Genomic DNA, 27,658 nt, shown 5'->3' with positions numbered 1-27,658 from the left:
AAACAAGAATGCCTGTAACTTTTGATAGTCAAATATAATTATGGAATTTTTTTTTGCTTGTTTTAAAGAATCAAAAGCGCTATATTTGAATGTATTTTTGGTTGAAAAATTCGCAATTTTTAACGGTTAAATTTGCGATTGCAAAAATTGAGCTTTTTTTCTACTTATGCTATAACATTCATTTTTACACCAGTGATAGGTCGACCTTAGGTTAAGAAGTTTGTTAAATTTCAAGGCAAACTGAAAAGTCCTTCGGAAGATATGGGACCCGAAATACCCCTTGGTAGCACTTTTCTGTGAAATATCAAATCTCCAACTTATTACTAAAAACGGGGGTAGTGATATGATTGATAAAACAGTTTTTCGATCATAACACATTTTACGATTCTTTTAATGACCTCATAGCCAAACTGTGTTTAGTGTTTTGGGAATTAGCAAAGTTCTTTAATGACTTAAAAATAACAAAGGCAATATAAGTTCATGCTTATCTTTTCAATAAAAGCAATTATACTGTGATTTCACTTCGTTTCGAAATAATCAATGATACCAATAATACCAATAAACCAACACTTTCCAACTTTTACTTGCACTGTTCAAAAAAGATAAAATAACCCCCGTTTTTAGTAATAAGTTGGAGATTTGATATTTCACAAAAAAGTGCTACCAAGGGGTATTTCGGGTCCCATATCTTCCGAAGGACTCTTTTGTTTACCTTGAAATTTAACAAACTTCTTAACCTAAGGTTGAACTACAACTGGTGTAAAAATGAGCGTTATAGCATAAGTAGAAAAAAAGCTCAATTTTTGCAATCGCATATTTTACTACTAAAAATCGCGAATTTTTCAACCAAAAATACATTCGAATATAGCGCTTTTGATTCTCTAAAACGAGCAAAAAAAATTTTCATAATTATATTTGACTATCAAAAGTTACAGGCATTCTTGTCTCCACTGCCAATTATATCTGGACAGACTTTAGAATGTTTGAACTTTTTTAAGTTATATACTATAGAACTTTTTCGATAGCCTTGTAAACTCTCAAAAAAGAGACAGGGTGGCCAGCGATACTGGAAATACTTGAAAATACTTGAATATACTGGAAAAAAATATTGGTACTTGATTATACTGGAGTTTTTGAAAAGATGCCCATTTTTCCAGTATATACTTGAAAATGATAAGTTGGAATACTTGAAAATACTTGAATTTCTTTTTTCAATCAAATCTTCTATTTCCAGGGCTCTTACAGGCTGTTTTGAAGTATAAATTTTCCAAAATTTTCTATTCGGACCCAACCATGGCGGGTCCTCCTGATAACAATGTATTGTACCCCTATTTGTAAGGTTAGACATTCTTGGTTGGTCTTATTCACTTAACCTATTTGATATGGCTTTTTTTTAAAAGATGAACCTTAATGGGCATACAAAAAATGAAAAAAAGTAAAAGCAGAATCTTAGATATTCTTCAGCTCAAGTTATTTACTGCAAGATAACTCTCATTGAGAATTTCAAAAATCTAGCCTTTGGAGCATGTATTGAAAGAATATATCCAATGTGCACATTTCTCTGCCAAATGGATATCTGATATTTGCAAATCAAGCTACTGCTGAAAAATGGAGCCCATGGTAAATGAATTGTGGCCTGCTAAAGCGGTCAGGGAAAATCTGGAAAACCTGGAAAAAGGATTATTTTTAGAAAGGAAATTTTTGTAAAATTCTTCAAAAGTCAGGGAAAAGTCAGGAAATTTCTTTCTAGAGTTCCTTGAAATTGATGGTTTTAGCCAATCTTTGAATCCCTATTTTTCAAAATTTTCTTTGTCGGACCCAACCATGGTGGGTCCTCCAAGTAATCATGAAACCCACTAATATCAGGACACTTGACCTATCTAAAATCGATGGTGGTATTTTTGAAAAGTTTGAAAGATGAAGTGACATGAAAAGTGCTCGCCAATTTTCTATGTTAAAAACTCTTGCTAGAAAATAAACCTTCTGGGAGCAGTGAGCCATAGAAATAAGAAGTTGAAAATTGGGAAAATGTCAATTTTTCAGCAAAGTTTTTGATTTGACTGAATTGACTAAACTCTTAATTACAGTTTCTTCGTCTGCTCGAACTGGAAATGTCTTTAAAAGTCTTTAAGTCTGATATTTGAAGAAGATATTTCTGATAGTCTCTATATTCTCTACAGTCTCTATAGTCTCTACATTCTGGAAATATCGGAAAATTTCTTCCTACTACTTAGAATTGCAATAAAAGAAATTCTACCCACTTCGCTCGCAACCAAATCTTCTGATTTGACAACCTTGCTGTGTAAGCTGTTAGTAATAAAATTCTAGAAATTAGACAACCGCTGTAGTACGCCATGGTGTCATAAATCCACTAGTTTCTAGAGCACATTTTGATCTGTTGTTTAATTTGAGAAAATGTCAAAATAATTCTGGCATCAGTGACATTATTTTGTGCACACAATTTTGTCATTATATTTTTAAGAAAGGGAAGCCCATAAAATTTCTGGCAAATTGAGGATCCGGATATCCCTATTCTAACGAAGCACCATACGTAAAGTTCAAAATATACTTGAATGTACTTGAATTTTGCACCTTCATATACTTGAAAATAGCAAAGATATACTTGAAAATTATCAAAAATGCTCCAAAAAGTACTTGAATATACTTGATTTTCAATGACTAAAATCGCTGGCCACCCTGAGAGAGGTTTCGTCATTGATTTAAAACCCCCGAAGGGGTCTAGACGGGTCTAGAGTTAAAACTCTGGGATGGGGAATGAAGCATCTTATTTCCATAAAACTGGTGACCCAACCTCGTTCCCTGTGTATCATCAGCTTTTTTATGCTTACTGATAGAGCTAGATAATTCTCTGGCGTCTGTCAGTAACGTAAATTAATACATAAAGCCTGGGATACACGGGGACGAGGTTGCGCGTGACCCACAAGTTTTTCCCGCAAACGCCAGATCAAAAGTGAAATCCATCACGAGACAAAATAAAAAGATGTCTAGTAAAAAGAGAGAAAGCTTCAGATTCGATCCGTCCCTCTAAATACGGCTGCGCAAAAGTCTCAGCCTTTGATATTGACACAGATGTTGAAAGTGGGGTTCTTATATAATTTTGCATGAAAAACTGTGGAGGTGCGGGGGATCGAACCCCGGGCCTCTCGCATGCAAAGCGAGCGCTCTACCACTGAGCTACACCCCCGTTGTATCGTAGTCTGCCTTGGAAGATATCATGTTTTATGTTTGATTGATAGCTTTATTTTGTCTAAATTGTTTTATTTAAGAAAATTCACTGTTAGCATGTTCGTTCGTGTTTTTGCTTTTTAAACTATTTTTTGTCAGTGGGGTATTTCCCCTTTCAATTTTGATGTTTTAATTTTTGTTAGCACTTAGACTTTGTTGTGTTTTATCAACATTTTTATTTCGTTTGTATGACCCGGCTGAGAAATGAACACTTGACACCTCGACACTTGCGCACCGTTAGTTGGTTGCTCTACCGTCATTTGGCTGATTCATCAAGCTACGGTTATTCTTGATTGTTGGCTTCTTGTACAGCGTTCTAGCTACTTTGTTCTTATAAAATAATTAAGTGTAATTGTCGTACCCTTAGCAACTGTTGTTTGGACAGGTTAATTTATTAAGAGCATGACTCTCGCTATAATAGATTAGATATGTGACCTTGACTGTTTTATTAAAAGTCATATGATTGAAGTAACGAGAATTGGTATATCGCTTGTTTTTTTCCTTGGTAGTAAATCTTGTTGTGATTTAGGATGCTACCAATCTTAGTCGCTTTCGTTTGATCAAAGTTTTCAAAACATGGGAATACTCGAGAAAGGTTGGTATGTGTGTGAACCGGAAGCTGTTTTATTTTTCTTTGGTCAGTGAAGTTCGGACGGGTGTTAAGATCGTGTATTTTTCTTCTTTCTTGTTGTACTCGGGGTTGTATCTTCTGAACTTTGATTTGCATGAACTGAAATCATGGATATTCTGACGTGCTATAAATCAACATTAACCTCTGGCTCTGCCTATCTCTACTTTCACCACTTCAAACTATAAATCATAATTATTATAAAGAATACGGTACGGCACATAAAATCAAGTGAATTCTAATGGGCTGCTGTGGGACATTGATTGACTCGATTTTGCCAGCCAGTTGTATACTAAGTCGCAAAACTACACGACTACAGGTCAGGGTAATAACAATGAGATAACATAGTCGAAGAATTTTGTCTTAAACTTTGTGCAGCATCTCGGATGACGGATTCAATCTGGCGCTTTCTTTATTTTTCGCGTTTTACATTTTTCAAAACGAGCGTTTGAAAATATTTAGCTTCAAATCCTCCATAGGCAGTAGCGTAGACAGGAGGGGCGCAAAATTTGTGTAGGAGAGCAGATTTTTTATGACACTCTAATTATCTTTTTACATCATGAATAGATAATTACTGTGACATGAAAATCTGCTCTTCTACACAAGTTTTGCGTCCCTCTTGTCTATGCTACTAATAGGAGATTCGACTCTAGCCTCCGGCATTTATTGGGTAATGCCTGTTGTATCATAAAAAATTCCTCATACACAATACAACCTATCTAATTCTGAGAAAATCTTGGTACTTTTCTATGGGACACTCTTTACGTTAAAGAGAATGCCATTGTTGCTTCCTCAACAGTAATGAACCCCTTTGAAGTTAACTTCTCCATAGCAAATCTCATTCTTTTTCACCCATCGTATGTGACTTTTTTTCTTTACTTAGTACACCCCTGTGTCACAGACCCACTGGGACCCCAGCCCCACTGGAAAATTTGGTCCCCGGTGGGAAAATACCGTGGAATTTGAGCCCCACTGGGAAACTGACTTTGATTTCATTCCCACTCGAAAATCAAAATGAAAAAAATTGCACTCTAAAACCATCCCCACTGGATTTTTCAACCTTGGAATAATAAAATTTCCATCCCCACTGAAGAAAAAAGTTCCACTGCCACTGGGGCTGTGAGACAGGGGTGTCTTAGTTGACTTAGTTTATAGGGGTTTATAATACCTTTGAATTTTAAACCATACGTATTTGACCTCGTTGTCGTATTAAAATTTGCTGCGTTGGTTTGTTTTTAGGAATAAAAAAATAGCATAGCATTTATCAAACATATCTAAAGTCAATGATATGGATTTTGTTAAAAGGATTTTGTTAGTCTTATCAATGATGTTTTCTGCAGCAGACAGCAAAATGTCTTGTATTGGCAAAAAGGGCGATCCTGTCGATATGTAAGTTTAATTAACACGGTTGTCTCTTTTGGGGAAATGCTGAGAAGGAATGAAAGGGCTATTAAATGTTTAATTTTTGATTTCAAAGTGATACCATTCGATACTCGATGTTTTTAGCTCGAAAATAAAAAAAAACAAGTTGTGAAGTCTGTAGTTCTTCTTTCGACAAGCAGGTGACAAAGATAAATTCTTGAGTTGTATAGTCAAATGAAGTGCACAGTTATATGCCGCCCTTGAGGTTGTCTTTTTGGAAATTTGAACCCTCTGTAAGGGGGGAAATTAAATCTTATTCCAATCAACATTCGAAAAAAGGGAAAAATTTTGTCCCTTGAAAGATCGAAATTTGGTCAAATTAGTCTCTTGAAGGGTCCGAGGACACCAGGTTAGATGGCGCATACCAATCAGCTCGCGGGTATAAACGTCAATGGTGGCATAGCCATTAATTTACCAAAAACTATTTCTTTCCACTGAAAAGGATTTATTAGCTCTTGTCTGTTTCTTAATTTGTGTTATGAGCTTTGCGTTTTGTTTGTAGGTATGTGTTATACAAGCTTCCAGAAATAAAATGGCAAAAAGATGTGCCCGATAACGTCCGCAATGGGTCAGCATACGCTTATCTCGATAGTAAAAACATGGATTTCAATCTATCGCCTGTAAACATTACGTCACCTGAAAGTGTGGCTGGACTCACTTTAAATCAAGTCTATGATGCCTATAAAAATGGAAAATCCCCGAGTGACCAAGCACATGTGTTTTATAATGATGCTAACCCAGAAGGTACCATTTTGAATTTTTATTTCAATTCAATTGCTGCTCCCTTTTTTAACGTTTGTATCGATCTGAAATTTATCCGAAATGCTCAGTCATTATAGCATAGTTTTTTTTAACTCCTCTAGGAATCTATCGTCATAGCAATATTTTCAAAACGATGTAAGCGTTGCTAGTGATGTAATTTATGAACAGGTGATATCTACCGTGGTCCATACATGGCATCTTACTTCTGCTGTCAATTTATTCATTAACTGGCGATTCGCTATTTAATCAGCTATCTTACCGGTGACTCGCCATTTAGCAAATCCTTAACTGGCGACTTGCTGCACACCCCTGCCTCTGTGACCCAGTGGGATCCACCCCACTGGCCACCCCCGTGAATTTTTTTTCCAAAAATGGCTCATTTTTCAGCCCCACTGGACAAATCACTCACCCCACTGGAATGTTGTAGTAAAAAAAACACCCCATTGAAAATGATAAAAATTTTAACGTACTCCTTTCAAAAATTCACCCCACTAGAATTTTCTTCTTCCTTCTCTTTAAAGGTGAAATATTCGAAAAAGCCAAAAAAATCTGCTCGCTTCGCTCGCTCGCCATCAAATTTTCCACTTAAATATATTAACTGTATTCAACCCGACTTCTATGGTCATTGTCATGGTCATTTTAAAACGTAGAAAATGCCAAACTTTGGGGTTGAAAATCAAAAATTTCTGTGTCAGCGCAAACCACAGTTGTAATTGTACCTTTCTTTCTTTAAAGCTAGGTTATAGCCTGAAAGATTTTCGAGAGGCTTTCTCACTTGCGTAGATACTAAACATTACTAGGTTCCAGAGTTCATAAAATTTGATATAACGTACTGCTCCTTTATAGCCCCCTTCTCCCAGACCTCATTTCCTGTTACAATGTAAGAGTAGATCCACCTGATTAAGATGATATTTCTAGTGATATTTCGTAGCATGTAAGAAGCAGATTTTTACTAGCACTAAACCAAAAGTTAGCCAGCACCTTCTATCGATAAAATTAAGCGGTCTACAGTCTAACACACAGGCTAACCAAAATTTAGCTCATGCAAAAAAATTCTTTCTCACCCCAGTGAATGTCAAGGAAATTTTCGCCACCCCACTCAATATTTGAAAGAATATTTTTCACTTAGCAAATCCTTAACTGGCGACTTGTCACTAAGCAAACCCTTAACTGGCGACTCGCTACTTAGCCAGCTATTTAACTGGTGATTCACCAGTTAAAGATTTGCTAAGTGGCGAATCGCCAGTTAAGGATTTGCTAAGTAGCGAGTCACTACTGGTGGGCTAACAAGCGAATCGCCAGTTTTAATGATTAAATTAACACGACTAAAATGTCATATATGGGCCACGGTAGATATCAGGCTGGAAAAGGTCAAATATTATTTTTTAGCTCCTCCGGCATATATTTTATTACTTTCGGTTCCCTAGGTGTTTAACCATGGCTTGTTGTTTTCTTGTTTACTGAGAAAAAAAACGAATAGGAAAATATGCATGAAACCTTAAAAACCACCAAGTATTGATTAGGAAATTTATTCGCGTTATGTAACTTAAAAAATCCGTATTTTTCATCTCTAGCTTCAACAAATGGCTTTCCTGTTTTCACTAAAAAAGACATTTTAGGAACAGTTTAGGAACTCTTAGAGAAATGAAAGAGATTGTGTATACTGTGAAAATTTGAAGTATGTGAGATTATCAAAGGCAATGATTAAATTCAGCCTAGTTTGAAAAGACCTATACAGCCATAAACTACCGCGTTACTGTCTGACTTTGAATAAATGTCCGGCGTTCATTCATTTTTTTTTTTTTTGGTTTTCAAGGAGGGGTTTTCGAGTAATAAAACATTCACTGCCGAGCACTTTCTGGAAATCGAAAAATCGACGCGTTGAAATTTCATCAAAATAACTTTGACTTATAGGGGTTCCTGTTGCCTAAGTTTTTCTTCAAATGCCTTCAAACTGTATATCAAGCATGTAAAAAAAACAAGCAAATATATCTGAATCAAAAGTTATTAACATTTTGACCCCTCTACTACGAATATATTCTCGCAGAGAAAAAAAACTTATTTTCTTTTCACAAAATAGGTCACGAGTATTTTACACATGGACATACCAAGGGTGCGATGGCTTTTGATCAAGAAACTGGGTTCTGGATGGTGCACAGCGTACCTCACTTTCCAGACTACGTCAAAAATGGATACGGTTATCCGCACACTGGACACAAGTACGGACAAATGTTTTTATGCATTACGTTAAATAGTTCTGCTGTCAATGATATTGGGCTGCAGTTGCGCTATAATAATCCGCACGTTCACGATGGGTCCATACCTGAGGGATGGGATACTATTTTCCCAAATATCGCAGCACTATTAAAAGGTATTCATTTTAATAAAAATTAAAAAACCGAAGAATTTTTCTTACTCTTCGATTATGATAAACGGGTACTCGGAAATAAAGGGTTAAAAATTATTCAAATATGAACAAACAGGGAGGTCTTGATAATGAGAGAGGGGCGTTTATAGGAACCTTAGAATAGATATTCACCTTTAAACTATCCCGAGCATTATATACTAGCGAGTTTATGTATTTCCTCTTTTGAAGACGGTAGAATGACTAAAGTGATTTAGAATAACCCGCACTTCTGACCCGCAAATCGAGGACGGTAAAAGTGCTGATTTACCTTAGTCCTCAGCTGGTCAGGATCTAGTCAAATTAGAACCTTACCGTCTCCGTCACAGAAAAAACGACATAGATAAACTCGGTACTATTTCAGGAAGAGTTGAAAGGTGGCCTAGAGGAGGTATATGTGAAGAAGGACTCAAGAAGTCAAGTTGACTTGGTTTTGGGAAAAATATTATATTCGAAAATTTCATCAATCTTAGAAATAATTCTGTAGAATCCCAGCGGGTAAAGTTGAATTGTACATGAGAATCCTTAAAAAATCTTTAAAAAACAAAAAGCCTAAATTTTTTTTGTCTTTTTACCTTTACATTATATGGCCCCCAAAACGGAGACGGCCCCCAAAATGTAGGTCGTCATTAAAATGAGGATTCTGACCCGTAAATATATGAATTAAACGATTTTTGTTTATTTTGAAAGTATGATAGTCCTACTTAAAAATTAGCATGTTTTTGATGGTTTGAGACAGCTTCAAAATAGCATATTTGCGTCTGAAGGAAATATTTCAACACCAAAATTAGATAAAAATTGCATATAACTCACTCTAGCTCCTTTGGATAGTGAAAATAAGTTATAAAAATGGGGTATAGGAAACTTTCTACACCTAATGCCTTTCAGAAAATGCATATACATCTGTGACTTTAGAGGATGGGTAAAAGATATAGCATCTTAAAGGTCAACCAGTATTTTGGGCCCTAGAACCAGCATTGATAAAACCGAAAATTTTAAATTTAAGAAACAGCTAAAAATCTTGGACATTCCTATCAGCTTGAAATAATAGTTTGTAACAAAAAATTAATATTACATATAAAAATTTTCGCTGAGTCAGCAAAAACGACAAATTCTGTCATTTTTTAGCAAAATGTAGGAGAAAAATACCTTTAAAGCTTGATATTTTCAGTCTCGCCTCCGGGGGGGGGGGTGGTACTTAGGCAAAAATGGATGATGGGTATGTGCGGACGGTAAAAGTCGGTTTTTTCACCTTTCAAAGTCTCTCTAAGGGTCGGAAAACTTAGAAAGTTTTAAATTAGTCTCTATAAGGGTCGGAAAAGAAGATTTTTAGCAATTTCCAGAGAAAAAATAGTAATAAAGTTCCTCTAAGGGTCTGACTTTTTTCAAAAATCGAAAAAAAAAATTCAAAAAGTCTCTCTAAGGGTCACCTTTTCAGCAAAAATCAGTCTCTCTAAGGGTCGGTTTTCGGAGGTCCCGTCCGCACATACCCCTCATTCGCTAGTACCCCCCCCCCGGTATCCTATACATGAATGGAACTATTTTCAAAAGAGATTGGTTTTCAGAAACTTGATTAAGAAATTGTCATTTTGCATAATCGAAAATCTTGAAATATTTTATAAAAATCATAAATTTTAGATCCATCGGGTCGTAAATCTAAGGGAAAACACAAATATGTTCATAGTTTCTCCCCCTATTACCACTGGACTTAATAATTTGATTTTAACTACACCTACGTTTTGGGGGCCCCAAACCTCCGTTTTAACAACCAGGGGTATACTGTAAAAATTTTATCAAACAAATTTATGCCCAAAACCCTCTAATTCACATTTCAAAACTATGGTTAAAATTTTGTATTCATATCTTAAAGACATGTCGAGAAATCGCTAAAATTGGAAACCTCCGTTTTGGGGGCCATTAGAAAAAAGCTACCTATTTTTAAGCGATTGAAAAATCTTGTTGAAATTGAAAATTTTGAAAAAGAACTTCTGGGAAATAGAGTAGAGATGTTAAAGTTTTTCATCCGGGGGGGGGGGGTACTACCCTTGTCGACCGACGGGGGTGCTCCGCTGAGGTTCGAAAAATGGACCCTACGTGGGACTCGAAATTTGCAAAAAAAGTGACCCTGAATGGGACTGAAATTCCAAAATTTTCTCAAATTTTCTACTTTTTCCCCAAATTTTCCAAAAATAGGCACACTACGAGGGACTGATTTTTCTATTTTGGTGTTTTTGCGACCCTACCTGGGACTCGTGGAGGTTAAAAAAGGTACCCTGACCAGCGGAGCATCCCCGTAACCCATCTTGCCCTAGTACCCCCCCCCCCGGGTTTTTCATGCAGCAAAAATTTTTGTAAAACGTCTTTTCCTCTAGATTTGAGAGAAATTTTAAATTTGATCGACGTTTTGGGGGCCACATACTGTAGTGCATAAATAACACTACAATACTTTTCTAGTATTTTGTTTTACAGAATAATCGTTAGGGTTGAGTTAAAATCTATATATAAGTCTTTGATGAGCGAAAAAACAATCGTTTAGCAAAATTTTAGTAACCGCATCCTTTATGCAACCTGCTGTTTTTCTGTCTTCAAACTTCTAAATCTTTGAAACCACAATATCCAGTGCTGTCGAAAGTTATAAAACTTAAGGTATCTAGTGTTATGTAGCTAGGGTGGGGCGTCAAATGTCAAAGTCAGAAAAATCAAGATGTAGTGTCTTTTTTATGAAAATTTAATCTACTGTGAGGCATTCTGCTCAATTGGCTGAACCCCCCCCCCTGGGGGTACTGATTCGCACTACAGGCAAAAATTGGAAAAATGACATTTTCTGGCCTTTTCAGGCCTGTAAATATGTCAAAACTATTGCAAATCTTATTTTTTTCATTTGCTGTACTATATTTTAGGAAGAAACAACAAAATAATTATATTTGGTTGAAAATTGTGCCTATTGGAGCCCTAAACGAGCCGTTTTAAGCCAATTTTGGGTAGCAAAATGCTTTTTAAAGCCAATTTTGCAAGTGCATAAACTTGAAACTGATTAATTCACATGTCTGAAATTTTTAGAGATGGAAGTCTTCAATAAAGTCTTTAAGCAAAATGAATTTTAAGTTATCCACTTTTTTCAAAAATTCATAATGGCGTTTTCAAAAATCGCTTTTTAGCAAAAAAAATCATATTTATCAAAAATAGCATTTTTAAGGCAAACTTCTACAAGCCGAGTTTAAATGCTGACTGAAATTTTTTGCAGTGATAGTATTCTGGAGATACTCTAGGGAAATCAAAATCATTTGGGTCTGGGATGCGTCTATGTGCGCCATTATGGAAATAAAATCCCTGCCAAGAGCCATTTTTCAGGCAAAAACCCAAATTTGGACTGAAAAAATGACAATAGACAAATACTGCAGGAAAATCAAAGTCATTGGGAGTCAAAGGGTTTGGGATTTGGGTATATCCCCCATTTTAGAATTGAAATTCCTTCTAAAACGCAATATTTCGAGCACAAATCCCAATTTTGACTGGAAAAATCTTAAAAATGGCAATAAACATGAACCTAAAATCTTTCTGCAGTGATAGTCGTGATAGTCTTCTGGAAGTACTCCAGGGAAATCAAAATCCTTTGGGTTTAGGATAAGGGTATATCCGCAACAAAAGATTTGCAATAGTTTTGACATATTTACAGGCCTGAAAAGGCCAGAAAAGGCCATTTTTTCCAATTTTTGCCTGTAGTGCGAATCAGTACCCCCGGTTCGGCCAATTTTGGACTTCTAACCTTAAAAATTGCGCAGAATGCCTCACAATAGGTTAAATTTTCATAAAAAAGACACTACATCTTGAATTTTTTGACTTTGCCCCAAAAATGCCTGTTGACGCCCTACCCTAATTACAACCACAACACGCATCTCAAAACGGACTGGGTTCGAGTTATAGGCCATGGGAGTATTTTACAGACCAGAATGGCTCCTGGTCCATAACTCGGACCTAGTCCATTTTCAGATACATGTTGTGATGTTTTTTAGAATCAGTGTAAAAATACCTTTCCAATGGTATATGATATGCCATGGTTTGGAACAAAAACAAAAAAACTTTTCGGGCATGCAGACTGGTCTGTAAATTACTTCCGTAGCCCATAACTCGGACCCAGTCCATTTGCAGATATAAGTTGTGATGTTTTTTAGAATCAGTGTGAGAAAACCTTTCCAACGATATATCATATGACATACTTTGAAGATTAAAATTTTTTTTCTTCCCTGGGAGGCATTCTGGTCTGTAAAATACACAAACAGGTGTTCCAGAAGTGGGTCAGAGGCTTAAAATGTTTCTTACCCCCTAAGGTACCACTGTACCAAATTTCATGTTTTCTAGTCAAAAACGCACAATTGATGCACACTTTCCCTGGACTAAACGTAACCCACCGGTACGATGTGTTGACGACAGTTTTAATGACAAGAGAAAGTATAAGAAAACTGGTCACTAGGGTGTGGCCTTCCTTAATGGGAAGGTTTTTGGGCACAAACAGACCTTACAATCCTCGAAAGTGCGCAATTTCTATTGCTGTCAAAAACTATGTAACTTGTAATATCTTCCTAAACTTGTGTAACATAACTGGTATCATATGTTAACGACAGCATTTACTACAAGAGAAATTACAAGAAAGGGCATGGACACGAGAGTTTGGCTTTTGGGTGTGGTGTTAAGGACCGATGAGAAAAAAAATTTTTTTTGGCTTACATGTTCCTTGGGAATCTTTATAGGCAAATTTACAAAGTATAGGCAATTTTACCGGAAAAGAAACTCCGGTAGAAAGCCTATAGATGTTTTCCATCGATATCACAATCCTTGAGACCTTGCAATGTCTACTGCTTCCGAAAATGACATAACTGACAGGGTCTTCCTAAATAAAAGTTATGTAATGTAACCAATACCATATGTTAACGACAGCTTTACAGCAAGAGAAAGTAAATTAAATGTTGATGTAACAAGGATTTGGCCTTTATGTTACAAAAGTCGACAAGCAGAGAATATGATTTTTCTAGATAGAATTTTGGACCACATTTTCCTTGTAGCCTTCGCACCACACTACACACATATCCACTCTAAAATTACTGTAAAAGGACTAAAAAAAACTATGAAGTATAAGAGCTGCAAGAAAATTACTTGTTATTTTTCCGGCTAAGACAAAAATATTTTAGGAAAAAAAATTCAGAATAACGTCTCTCTGATACTTTTACCTTATGAAGCCCAGAGCAGCATAAAATATAGATAAACCACTTGGAGTATTACTGGCTAATATTTTACTTTTTTGTTAAGGATCAGAATTAAAAATTCTTATGTTCGACTGAATGGCACATCTCTTTTTCCCTCGCACTTTCAGGTGAAATGGTACGTCGTTCACCTTACTACCGTTTACAAGAGTTCGCATCTCTTGGTGGAATCAACTTCACTTCATTCGCGAAAGGTACAAAATTCAACAAAGATCTCTATTCAGAACTAGTTGCACCAACACTGAAGACCAACCTATTAACAGAAACTTGGCAAAATGGTGGTGGAAATATAGGGCCGTCTTGTGATGGTCCGTATACAGTTGAAGATATTTCGGACGTTCAGCTTGAATTTTCGGACGGTTCCTCTTATTCGTTTTACGATACGAACGATCATTCGAAGTACGCTCTTAGTGACACGGCTGACAATCCGTACGTCTGTATTGGTGATATTAACAGACAGGTAAGAAATTATCGTTTAATATATACAAGTGTAAACTCTTGAATTAATTTCCCTTTTGATAATTTTTGGGTACATGCAAGCGAGTGTTATTACATTTTTCCAAATTGAGACTCGGTGTTCTTAAGAAATTTTTCTCATAAAAAAGTATGTAACAAGGCTAAGACTTCGAAAATGTTCGAATTCGGTTAAAATTCTACATTTTGGTGAATAATCTGGATTTGCTTCCAATTCTTTCTCTTCTAAAAAGCAGTATTTAAAACGTGTACACGTATTTCTGGTCTATGTATTCAACAGATTGACAAAAAGTTCGACCTTTTGCAGTCAGTCAGTAATTTGAAATCTACTTACTCGTAATGGAAAAGCTTTGAAGATAATTTGACCAGCGCGATAGGTTTTCACCAGGAAGCATAAATATAAGGATGGCCTGAGCAAATTTATTGAAAATCGAGCTAGAATGTTAAGCAACTTTGGCCGTGAGCCGAAAATCAGGGTTGCTTGTGAAAAAATGTATTTTAGTGTCAAAATTGCGGTCGCAAGATCGTAATCAAAACTTGGAATGAAATAACTGCGAAGTTCGATAACCTATTAATAGTGACACTATCAATTTTATTGAGTAGCATTTAAATGAGATAATACAGTAAATAAAATTATGGTATGAACTTTATAACTAAACACAGTCATAGAAAAATAACCTGATAACAGATGTTCATAATTTTCTTACGCGCACGGTAAACCTCTGAAGGTGCTTGAAAATTATACATCTGAGGAAAATAGTCCTCCCGCGGAAAATTCTACAATAAGAATCTTGTTGTGCGCCGGAAAGTCAAAAACTGATACAGCGCCCTATTCATAAACACAATAACGGCAACTTTGTTGTCATTCCTAGTCCTTTTAGAGGAACGCGGTCCTTACGATTTCGAGGTTGCATATTCGTCAGTTTGTTATGTTTTCACACATCCCTTTAGAGCTTCAGCGTGGTGTGCAGAAAACATTCACAATCTGATCTCAGGTTATAGAAAAAGGAATGCACGATTCCTTTTTATCTGTACAGATTTTTTATGAATTTGGATGGAGTTTTCTTTGGAGACATCTGGAATCTTATACCTCTATGTTTCTTGGATATGAAATTTAAGGATCTGTAACATTTTTGAAGCATTAAGTTTTTGGAACTTGATCTCGCTTTAATTTTCTTTAAACTTTTGAACCATAAAGCAAATTTAAAGTATGATAGCTCAAAATTTAAGTTAGCCTTTCTTCTTTCTGATGGTGAAAAGCTTAGATGCATTTTTAGTTTTTTCACAATCTTAATTCAAACTAAAGTCTATTTACGATAAGTGTGCACTCTTTTTTCATTAACCTATAATTTTTGAAGGAATTTTTCAATGTTCATAAATTTGGTATCATTGGAAAGATATTAGTGAGTGGAACAATTTGAAATAAAAAAATCTTTAAAAAAATTCTAAAAATGAAGATGCAAATGAAGAAGAAAAAAATGAAGATCTTGTAGAAAGGTGCTATAACTATCATTTTCACTGAAGTGAATTCTTGATCATCGAACGTCATCAATGTGAAAAAATTTCTCTAAAATAATCATTCAGTCAAAAGATATCAAACAAAATTATAAGCTGATTGAAGTCTAAAAACGCTGATTTCTGCTGTTTTCTGCTGTTTTTTGGGGTCAATCACTTATCAACATTGTATCATAACTTTATATTGAATAAATATTTTAGTGAAATTTCTTCACAGTGATGACTTCCTAAGATCAAAGAATCTCTCCAGTGAAAATGAAAGTTATAGCACTTCTCTACAAGATCTTCTTCCACAGTTATCGTGAATAGACTTTAATACACTTTTTTTTGAAACACTTGGTCCTTTTTTTACGATGACTTCATCCAGAAGGCGCTATCTCTTGTAATAGTCTTATGACTTAGAAATCACAAAATTGAAACTATCTGATAAGAAATTTCTTCCCGGGATTAATTTAAAAGCTAAGGGAAATATATCTCTATACTTGAAGAATTCATGCAGCTTATGATAATTTAATACAATTTAAGGAAAAGCTGGAAAAGGCAAATGAATTAGTAAAAGTTTAGAAACTGGTGGGTGGGGGCACCACTTTGGAAAATGGGGGGGGGGGCATTTAAAAAACTGACTTTGACCCCTCCAGAAAAATCTTCCCGAAACACCACTGACGGAAATCTATCTCTCTTACCCACTGAGGGTAAAATGTTTACTCGATTAGATATGATCAAGGAATTGTTATAAAGTTTTTATAATAATTCAATGAATCTGTATGTGGAAAGTAGCGAGGACTCTGGGGAAAGAAACGACGCGTGCGCAATCACGTGACTCAGACACGTTTTTTAGATTACGTACTGTACATAGTTTTGATATTCATCCTTAAATTATATTCAGTAGCGGAAAGACGTATAAAGTTTAATTCTAAAATCTTCAATGTTTCTACGTTTTTACTGATACTCATGATCCAGAACTATTAAGGGCTCTGGACATACCCAATTTTTCGATTTTACACCAACTTAAATGGCAATTTCTGCATTTTAGAAAGATTAATCTATATGTATAACATTTTTCACATTATAACTCTCGTATAACTTTTTTTATATGTCCTGTTAAACCTACCTTTTTAAAATTTAAAAATCGAAAAATTGAAATGAAAAATCAAATGAAGAAGAAAACGAAGAGTTTTTCGAAGAAGAGTATTTCACCTTTCAAAGCCCTAATCTTGGTAAAAATCAAACATTTTGGAATTTTTGTGGAAGTATCTTTCCTTTAAAATCTCCAAAAAACCTCAATTTTGGCAATTTTCTCCACTAAATTTCCATACAAAAACAGCTATAACTTGGGATGTAGCCAAATAGAAAATCTTTCCGAAAAAATCTAAATAAAGAAATTATTTGTAGAAGCGAAAACATAAGGTTTTATCTTCAAATTCTTAAATTGATTTTCACTATGACCAAAGCCCTTAAGAGTTAAGAAGATTTTACATGGCGCCCGATGAGGGACAGCAGAGAAGTCATCATTCGACTCGTTCAACTTTACAAAATGAAGTAAGAGCAGCACGGTATATACACAAATTTACGTATCATCTAAATTTTGTGACGAATTTACAAATCTATTTGATTTTTTTTCACACCGATATCTTTCTTCTGTGCTATCTTTCCTTTATTTTCTCTTTGCGTATAGTTTTGGATGTTTTTGGCGGATTTTTTTCTGGATTTTTTCGATACGGATTAGCAATGTTTTGATTCAGTATTAGGGCTATTCCTTTGAAATTTGAGACTTCTTTTTTTTTTGAGACATCTTTTTTATCTACTTCTCGAAGTTCAAGACATAAATTTTGACATTTTTTTTCTTGACGGAACGGAAATTTTAGACTGAAATTTGAAAATTTTTGAGAGTTCCCATCTTTAATTTTCATTTTTGGTGGCTGAATATTAGGGAGATAACCACGCAAATATCTAAGAGATATCCTGCGTGTACGGTGGCCCAGAGAGGTATGGGTGGATGGTACGGCGGCTTAGAAAGTTCAGCGTGTTAGCTAGATGCGCGCGTTTTGATTTTAGAGGTAGTCTTTGTTTTTAGACGCACTTCTTGGAGTAATTTTGAATTATGACTTCTCTCGGTCCTCTGCAATTCTTTTCGACATTGTTAGTTATTGCATTTTACATGGGCTTTTTTTCATTTTCTATGAAGTATCATACCATAGAATTATTATCAGATAGAATGAATACAAGCTTTTTTCCTCAAAATGAAGCGTGTCTGTAAGGGGTCCCTTAGTTGCAATGGGAATTCAATTGCACGTGTGCAATGATAATGTCATTTCTTTGTTCTTATCGTATTTTAATTGCATATTTTCTCATGCTTGATTGGATTCTTTTGAATTCTCAAAAATTATGCACATAATTTGATTATTTTCAACTGGAAATTTCGGGCACTTCGGTCCCCTCAATGCAAATAAGAATTACTATTTGAAATCAACTCATTTTATAGATTCACCAGTGTTGAAAACTATTTGAAAACGCACTTCTAAGAAAAGAAATTTGGGTGTCAAGTTTTCACCTAAATTAGTTATTCTTTCCGTATAGACTAAAACTGATTTTTTTAATTTTAGGAGTTAAAATTGATGGAATCACCAAATTTCAGCTCCTAAAATTCCAGATTGTAAGGTAAAATAGATTTGTAAATATTAATCGTTTTCCAAAACTAAAAATTTCGTAACTGAGAAAAAATACCGTGCAAACATACCCTTAAAAGAAGATTTCTATCCACGCATCAGATTTTGAGAAACTGTTTTTACGACCAATAATCACTTTTAACAAAGGGAATCTGAATAGATGACAAAGTAGCCAAAGTGAGATATTATTCTATCTGATAACAGTTCACTGATCATACATGATTTGTGATGGATGTTGTTCTGTTGACTGCTGAAGAAAGTGTTAATTTCTCTGTAAAACAGCGGTCTCTCTGAGACAAACTGTGACCTAGTTTACTATTCAGTATTACTTGTTTATCTTTTTCAATTATTGAGTAGTATATATATCTTCTTGCAATTGCCGGCCAACTGGAGTGGTTTATAATCCGTGTCTTTTCAGATGATAATGATAATGATAATCCGTGTTTCCTTTCACTATTTCTTGATTATTTCTTGCTATAATAATTGTTATAATAATGAAAATAGTATTTACTTACTGACCTTTATATATCCCTGGACCAAGCTATATCCGCCATCTTTGATCTAAGTTGTTTTTGAATTAGTACCCGTAAAGAAGTCATTACAGTGTTAAAAATTAACGTCTAACGGCGCTACATCATCAAAAGTTTTCGAGGGAAAGTAGATCTAGCGTTCTCGATGCATTTACACCGCTATTGAGTAGTGCCGCCATTAGGGTACCACTTTTCAAAAAACCCCGATCAAAGATTTTGCTTGGCCGGGATTGAGAAACTTGGTCCAGGGTATATAAAGGTTAGTGCATTTTATTAATGATCTCCTGAAATGGTTGTTTTTAAAAAACACTCAACAAGGAAGGACAAACTATGTAAGAGCATAAGGCTTCAAAACCCTTCGAGCATCTTCCTATTTTTTTACTTGGGAAAGTGAAAAATGATTAGTGGGGGTCTTATTCTCGGTATTTTCAAAGAATGATGACGTCATCAGGTAGCGATTACGTCATCAATGATGTCGAAGCTTTCAGATTCTATAATTCTTGTTTCGGCCAAAAATGATCTTGAAAATTTTCTTAAAAATTGGACGCTTGGGTTGTAACCTAAGTTTTCACTGCGTTTAGTGATTAAGGGCTACCCTTTTTTCATACAGCCCTTCTGATATCAATCCATAGGGTATTAGGCATGTTTGGTCCAAATTTTGTACTTTCCTCCAGTGATTTACGTTTCTTGTTTTGTCCTAAACAGTCTTATAAAAACAACGAGGCTCAAAAACACCAATACTTAACTATATTTCTTCCCCTAGAGATAAGAAAATAAGGATAGGACCAAACTAAAGCTCAAGATTTCAGAAAATTTAAGACAATTAATCTCAGCAAAGTTTACAGACTCTTTTTATATGTGTAATTAAAATAATTCTGATCACAAGTCGTTTTCTTTATTTTCACAGACAGGCCAGTTCAAAAGAGGTGGTGGGACCGTTTGCACCAAAAACAAAGCATTATGGGAACGTTTTCATTCACTTGTCGATGGTATCAATTCATGTAAAAGTCAATTTTACGAATCTGACCTTGTGTAATAAACGAAAATCTGCCCTTGCAGGATGAATCATGAATGATCAAGGTAAAAAATGACGTCACTACTGGGATATTTTTCTCGTTCAGAGTTTTATATATTTTCCTCGCATAAAGACTCGGAAATTATGACGAAAAATCTGAACTCAAAAAATATATTCCATATTGTACTTGGTACCGTGTGATAACTATTACTTATTTTACCAAAAATATTTTTTTATACCTATTCTCAAATTTATTTTTCAGATAATATATTTTTCGATTTTAAACTTTTCGTGACTTTTATTCCTGCATCTTTGACAAAAATTGAAGTCAGTTGGCTGTATCCTAGGTCCAATAAGGTTTCGTACAAATCTAGACCGTTATTTGTCAAGATTTAAAAACGTGCTTTTTCAAGCCAACTAAATATTTTCCAGCATCATTTTAAATATTTATCTTCCCAATTTAAATAGCACATGCAGAAGCCATTCAACATCTCCTCGTGTCTAAGTCTGTTTACTTCCACTTTACCAGACAATGGCTGATACGTGTTTTTTATGAGAACAAACTATATAAGAACATCAGTTTTTAATGAACAAAATGTTAAGAACAAGTTGTAAACTTATTAGGGCTTTGCAGACCCTAAAACACCCGATTTCTTAAGAAAATAGGCTAAAAAACTCACAAATTGTTGAAAATAAGAATCATATTAAGAATATCTTTAGGCTTTAAACTCAAAAAGTTAAGAACATAAGGCTTTAAAATTTTTGAATATTTTTATAAAAATACACGTGTATAACAAAATCTTAAATTGTCTTTTTTCTTATTATAAAAGCTTGGACTTTGATTTCCATATCAGACCATGTGACTAGAAGCTAAGCCAATCAGACACGAGTAGAATTTGAAAACGTGGTCAAAAAGACATTAATGAATATAGTGATCAGGTCTGTTTTATACAGATACTGATAAGACACGAACTTCAGACCATTAGAGAATCTTCATCAGAAAGCAACTCATAACCAAGTTGTTGTCACCAAAACAGTGTATCGAATACCAAGGTATGTACTTCGCTTCTAAATTTCGGGAAATCTTCTATATTTTGTTTTAGGAGCAGGGCTTCGAGCTGAACAAGAAGCCGGAGCGGCGTGAAGGTCCAGCTGACGTGGCAATAACCGAATGTCGTTCGTACCGGGTTCCTTAAGTGACGCAAAAAAAATTTCCTTCCCATCCACACTCTGAGCTTCTATTCTTTGACACTTTCTTTGTATTGCTAAGTTTTGAACATTTTTGATGCATTTCCCGAAATTTCGAATTTTCACATGATGGGATTCGAACCGACTTCGGAAGAAGCTATATCGGATCGCCCAAAGTTACCTTTATGTTTTTATTTTATTTTCTTATCTCTGATCCTGTCTTTCTCTTTTCTGACTGTCTGAGTTTCTGAGACTTAGTTTCTCATTTCTGACTAAGTTTACATACCTGTATCATATTTTGACCAACCACATCATTCGCACCGTGCGGGGTTCGAACCACCATCAAAGAAAGACCTTCAATTTCGGAAACCAACGCCTTATCCGTTGAGCCATCGACGCACAGCAAAATCACGCAATTCATAGACGCCAAAAGACGGGGGTAATGTTATTATGTTATATTATGTTATTATGTTATACCCCCGGAAGGTGACTATCAGCGATCCGTGGATAAGAAAAAAAAAATAAAAAATGAAGGTAAACTTTGGGCGATCCGATATAATTCTCTCCCTTTATACAAGCACCTATGATAGAACGCCAGCGCCTTAACCACTTGGTTATAAACAGTTGGTTATAACACGGTATTTACTTCAAACTCTACCCGGTGGCTAAAACCCTAACCAGGGGTTGACTCCCATCCCCATCCCTAGCCCTAACCCTACCTGAAACAACCCTTTAATCTAACCGGAAATTTGACTCTACTACCAATTCAATCCAAAACATAGGTCAAACATCGCGTGGGTAGGCGGGGCAAAAATTCTAGATCGGCGGTTGGTTTAGCCTGGACTTGTTAATTTATTGCGCGCACAGGCCCCGACAAAGACAAAATCTTTTCGATCAGTTGCTTTTTAAAGGTCCATTCGGCTGCGCGCTGGACTAAATACACATTGTTTCAACTTACATTAGACATCTTTAACATGTATTACAGTATGTAATAATACCAAAATACTATTACAGTATATATAATACCGTTTCATGACTAAACTTTCTCTTTCCCGGAGAAACTTTCCTATTGCAACTTTATAACAAAAAAGACCAACACTCTGGGAAGGTACAAAAAGAAATTTCGACTTCTTAGGCGGTCATTCTCAAGACAGTAACGCGTTGTCTACGCAATGTGTATGCGACAAATGCAAATATTTTCGGTCTGCCTGAAAATACAGCAGAAACATCCCGGAAATGCGCCAGGAAAGTTTCCCCTGGATGATATAAGTTTAGCCATCATACTGTATTTGTGTGTGACGTTTCTTTCTTCAAAACGTTTCCAGACAAAGTTTCAGACATAAATTTCACAATCGACGCTTAAATCTGCATGCAAGCCTTATTGCTTTTTCTGTTTCTGATTCTTTTTCTAGGAATATCAATCATCACACCAGGATAATCTACGCCAAGAAAATGAGACGATCATCTTTCTTATATTGATGTTCTTTTCTCTTTGGACTGTAACTGATGGTGCAATGCCTTGTATTGGCAAAAATGGAAAGCCTGTCGATATGTAAGAAAATATCAAATCTGTTTTTCCAAAAGCTACTCACTAGGAAAGTAGTCTTTTCTCTTAATCCCTTTACAGCACTTGGTACTAATAATAAGTTTCTCCCCTTTCCATCCAAAATAGAAATTGGCCTCAAAAATCGCCCTTACTTATAATTTGTTGAAAAAAAAATTAGCTATTACAAATTCTTTTATGAATTCACATTGGGCGCTACTGTGAAAAAGAATTCACCCGAATAGATGAATTTTGACTTCCCACCGCATCGCCGATACAGGGGTGTAAGAAACTTGTTATTTATAGGTATGTGTTGTACAAGCTTCCGAAAAATCTACTGGCAAGACGTACCCGAGTACGTAAAGGACGGCTCTGCGTATGCGTATCTCGATAACGAAGATATGGAATTTACTTTATCACCTACCTTGATTACGTCACCACAAAGTGTGGCCGGACTCACTTTAAATCAAGTATACGACGCATATGAAAATAGAGCAACACCGAGTGGCCAGGCACATTTATTTTACAATGATGCTAACCTTGATATCAGTAAGTATCTCCCGGAAAAATTGATGATAAAAATGAAAATGGTTAGCCTAAATGGTAAAGATTTGAATTGAAAGGAAAAATGGTTAAGGTCGAGGAAAAATGTTTTAAAGCTTCTCAGGAAGTTTATTGAAGATTACTTTCTAGGTAGTGTAGGATTTTTACTTCGTTTCTTGGTACTACTATTTAATTGCATAGCGAAGTCAGTTTCCTCCTTCCTTTAACTAATTTCGTTCATCGGATAAGAGCATGTTTCTCAGGTAATGGTTCCGTTTTGCTCGTCCGAAACGAAAAGAAGTCATTTTATTGATTAGAAGTAGCAAGCACCTAACCAAAAACCGGGATTTGTTATCCATCCGCCCGTTTCTTAGTGAGTTCCACTTTGATGATTTTCGAAAAATAGAAGCTTTTCAAGTGCTTTGCTTCGACGCAAATTCAATTTTTCTGCCACTGCAGTAGCATCGAAAGTTTATTAAAGTGACGTCAAAAATCAAATGTTTACAGCGTGGGCTCTAAATATTCCAAAAAGTCGCAAATTGGAATAGACGTTACTGCGTGGAGAAAAGGCCGTGATGTCTAGTATAGGCTAGGTTAGAAGTGACGTAAAACTCAAATGTAACTAATAGAATAGCTTCGTTTCGTTTCGGAGGGAAACGGAACCGTAACGTGTAAACGTGGTCTAAAATTCCCTATCTTTTTTTTTAAAGATGATGATAGTTATAATTCCAAATGGGGCCACACTAAAGGTGCAATGGCTTCGATCACAAATTGGATTCGGATGATCCACAGTGTACCGCATTTCCCGATTTTCGCCAAGAACGGTTAAGTTATCCAAGTAAGCGGACACAAGATGGTCAAATGTTTTTCTGTATGACATTGAATATTCTGCTATCAATGATGTTGGGCTGCAATTGCGCTATAATAATCGTACGTACAAGACTCGTTTATGCCAGAAGAATGGAATGACAAATTCCCAAATATCGCAGCTTTACTTAAAGGTATTTTTTATCATGAATACTCTAACTTTTTGGGAAAATCATCTTGAAATATTCTTTTATAACTGAAAAAATGGCATAATTTTGAGCCAATTTTTTATATTTTGAGCCTTATTGTTAATCTTGGACTCGGAGCCACTTGCACAACCTTTTGATTTTACTGGTTGCAGTGCCCGTGAGTGCTATCAGAATGGCTAAGGGACTTGAATTTGCCTTTTGTATATTGGCAATCAATATTTTAAAATGCTCAAAAATGGCATTCTTAGTCTTAGGTTCATTTGCCAAATTCAATGATGGTGATAGACATTCCTATAAAGCGTATCCTGTCCTCGCAATAAAACGTACAGTGGAACTCTAGAGCTCGAATCTCTATTACTCGAATGTCTCCTTGAGCAAGTTTGAGTTGCGAGCACAGATTTATAAATCCCGAAGGGCTAGACGTTGTGCTTTAAGCCATCGCAGATAAATAACAAATTGAATATCGGAAAAAATATTGTCGTTGCGAAAACCTGCGAAGCTCTGATTGGTCAAGCGCTGAAATTCTATTGTAATGTCATGTAACCTAGGTAAGATTTTCTTCCTACCACAGCACACTTTTCAGCCGAAGCACGACATCTATCCTTCGGTTCCGAGTGCTTGTTTTAGTTCTGAAGAATCTACTGTGATTTGTTTACATTGAACGTTTAGGAGAAATCATTGACAGTGACCCTTACTACCATATACAAGACTTTATATCTCTTGGTGGAATGAAACTCAAGTCATTCGCGAAAGGAACCAAATTCAACAAAGCCTCTATTCAACACTTGTTGCACCCACACTGAAAATAAATCTTCTAACAGAAACTGGCAAAACGGTCAAGGTAATCTCGGATCAGCATGTAATACTTCATACACTGTTGAAGATGTGACAAATATCAAATTGGATGTTCCTGATGGCTCTTATTACGCATTCCTGTGATACGAACGATCATTCGAAGTACGCTCTTAGGGACACGGCTGACAATCCGTACGTCTGTATTGGGGATATTAACAGACAGGTAAGAAATGTTTTTAGATTTTTAATATCAATTTATGAAAGTAACAAAAGATTTGATTAATTTTCATATAAATTTCGATCCTTATCATATTATAACCGAAACTTGGCTTCGCTAGCATATAACCTGACTAGATTATGATAATTTCGGAATCTTTCTTAACTCTAACTAAACTATGCTATAGTCTAAGAGAAATCACTATCTAAGAAAAAAAGCCCAAAGCCGAAGAAAATTCGTAAAATCTACCGAAAAGAGTTTAAAAGCCGATAGAGTTTGCCAGTCGTTATTTCGAGACTTTCGAGAGACCATCTGTTTTTATAAAAGTTTCATCTGACAAAATTAGAACAGGGGGTAATTTTTGGAACTTGCACTTGAAACTCGTCCTTAGTCCTTTACACCACTTTTAAGGATTATAAAGTGAGGACTCTGTTCAAGCTGAAAATTGAAAATCAACCCTTTAAAGACAATAAATTGTGTTAGTTTTGATAGTAAGAGTTTTTCACCCAAAAATTGGTCGATTTTTGTTAAATGCTGATAAAATAGATCATCCTTAGAAATTTTGAGTTGAAAAAAGACATACCTGTAGCCCATATTGTCCAGATGAGTCTCCCTCCCAAAATCACAATTTATACTTCACATTTTTTCAACTTTTCAGACCGGACAATTCAAAAGAGGTGGTGGTACGTTTGCACCAAGAATGCATCATTATGAAAACATTTAGAGGAATGGTTGATGACAATCAATTCATGTCAAAATCTCAATTTGAAGATATCTTTGACATGATATAATCAACAAAAATTAGGAATCAAATTTATCACTCGAGAATTTTTTTTTTACCATAAATTTAGAAAATTATTTCGGGATGAAAAAGTCCAAGTAAATCCGAATAACTTTTTGCACATTATATTGGCCATTCCCATTTTATATCCATACAGGGGGTGGACGAACATATCCAGGAGGTAATTTACAGGGGGCATTTTTTCATTTTTCCAGTAGGTCAAAGGTTATTCTAAAATTTTCAGGAGGTAATAGACTAATTTTTGTTCGTCCACCCTTACTTTTAAGTACGAAAATAATTTTTCCAAGACTTCTTTTTCAAATCTTGTCATTTTCCAGGGGTATTACCACATTTCTAAAAATCTTTTTTTGCCTTAAAAAGGTTCGTCCAGCCCCCTGGTATGGAAATTAATGGAACAGCCCATTTGATAGTCTGATTTAATTTCGTTGTTGTCAAATTTTTCTTGCTTTACTACGATAAAATTTAGATATGATTTACATTTTCCCGGCAATTCACCAATTCTGTCGCGTCTTTGATTTTTCACATTCTATTGTCAGAATTCACCCATTACATATTTTATCTTTAATTACATGATGTTTCATAATTGAAAAATCTACCTTTTGCTAATTTTCGCCGTCTACAATTTTTCATTATTTAATTTACGTTTATATTGAGCAAATTATACAATACCTACACCTTTTATTTATTTACAATTTCCCATAATATGATACTGTACAATAAATTACATATAAGTTACATCAGCAATCTTTAACCTATGAGAAAAAGTTGTCATATGAAATACTGAAGTTTACCCATTTAGTATCACTGGTACTATATGAGATCGCACAATTCTTTCGCCTGTACCATTAAGTCTGGACCTAGGAGCCCTGCGAATCATGCTGCCCTGATTTTCACTCCATGCTGCCTGATTTTCACCCCGCCTGAATAGATATCTTGTCCAGATATGCATTTTTTCTTAATTGGGTGTGTACTCTCATTACGGAGTGATCACTTAATGGGTTAACGAATTTAAAAGGGATATTTTCAATGAGGCATATACACATAAGTTTTCCAGTAGGATTTTTTCGGCTTCTTTTGTTGGCAAGGAGCTGTGTAATACAGTCCCAATTTCCATGAAAATAGAAATTTCAGAGATGAGAGATAGAATCGAATCTAATAAGAGAAGATTGTTCGAGTCAATTTTAGGCCCTAACATATATCAGGGCTCGCTCCACCTGTGGGCTAGGTTTGTGGCATAGCTTCCTCATTTTTGAAAAACTTTAAAAGTTAGTTATTGGTTAGTCAATTTTCAAAATCTATACTTCATACTTCCAAAGTTTCATTTCTTTGCAAATCGACAATTTTGAGTCATAGAGAGGGTCAAAATATTTGTTAGTTCACTTGTATTTAAGTTTGTTCTCGAGTTTGTAAAGCATAGTCAATCACGTGCCCAGAACACAGGAAATAAGGTCAGTATAAGGCATATTGGTGAGAGAATCAAGAAATCTTCGTTGTGTCTTTTAGGTCAACTGTATTTTCATCAGCCTCTTCACGTTTCAAATCATGTTGCAGGCCCTGAATATGGCGAAGGGTGATACACTATAGTAACTTTGTTTGTTCACTTTTGTTTAAGTTTGTAAGCACAGTTGTATTCT

General features: G+C 35.3%; 1 protein-coding gene and 1 non-coding gene across 2 annotated transcripts; one reads left to right on the top strand and one right to left on the bottom strand.

Annotated features, from left to right (window-relative positions):
• Positions 1-3,133: 3,133 nt before the first annotated feature.
• Positions 3,134-3,205, bottom strand: Trnaa-ugc (transfer RNA alanine (anticodon UGC)). Its single transcript has one exon. It is a non-coding gene; the product is annotated as a tRNA-Ala (tRNA).
• Positions 3,206-5,111: 1,906 nt separating this feature from the next.
• Positions 5,112-20,205, top strand: LOC136797569 (plancitoxin-1-like). The gene is made up of 5 exons (XM_067054155.1): positions 5,112-5,263; positions 5,799-6,040; positions 8,139-8,429; positions 13,831-14,180; positions 19,813-20,205. Exons 1-5 carry the CDS (start codon positions 5,163-5,165, stop codon positions 19,939-19,941), a joined length of 1,113 nt encoding a protein of 370 aa, XP_066910256.1. The 5' UTR covers positions 5,112-5,162; the 3' UTR covers positions 19,942-20,205.
• The last annotated feature ends 7,453 nt before the right edge of the window (positions 20,206-27,658 follow it).

Source organism: Clytia hemisphaerica, unplaced genomic scaffold (assembly GCF_902728285.1).
Source record: "Clytia hemisphaerica strain Z4C2 unplaced genomic scaffold, Clytia hemisphaerica genome assembly, whole genome shotgun sequence".
In the NCBI taxonomy this organism is placed as follows: domain Eukaryota; kingdom Metazoa; phylum Cnidaria; class Hydrozoa; order Leptothecata; family Clytiidae; genus Clytia; species Clytia hemisphaerica.
Note: the sequence above shows the minus strand (reverse complement) of the source record. Positions and strands in the feature narration are given on the sequence as shown.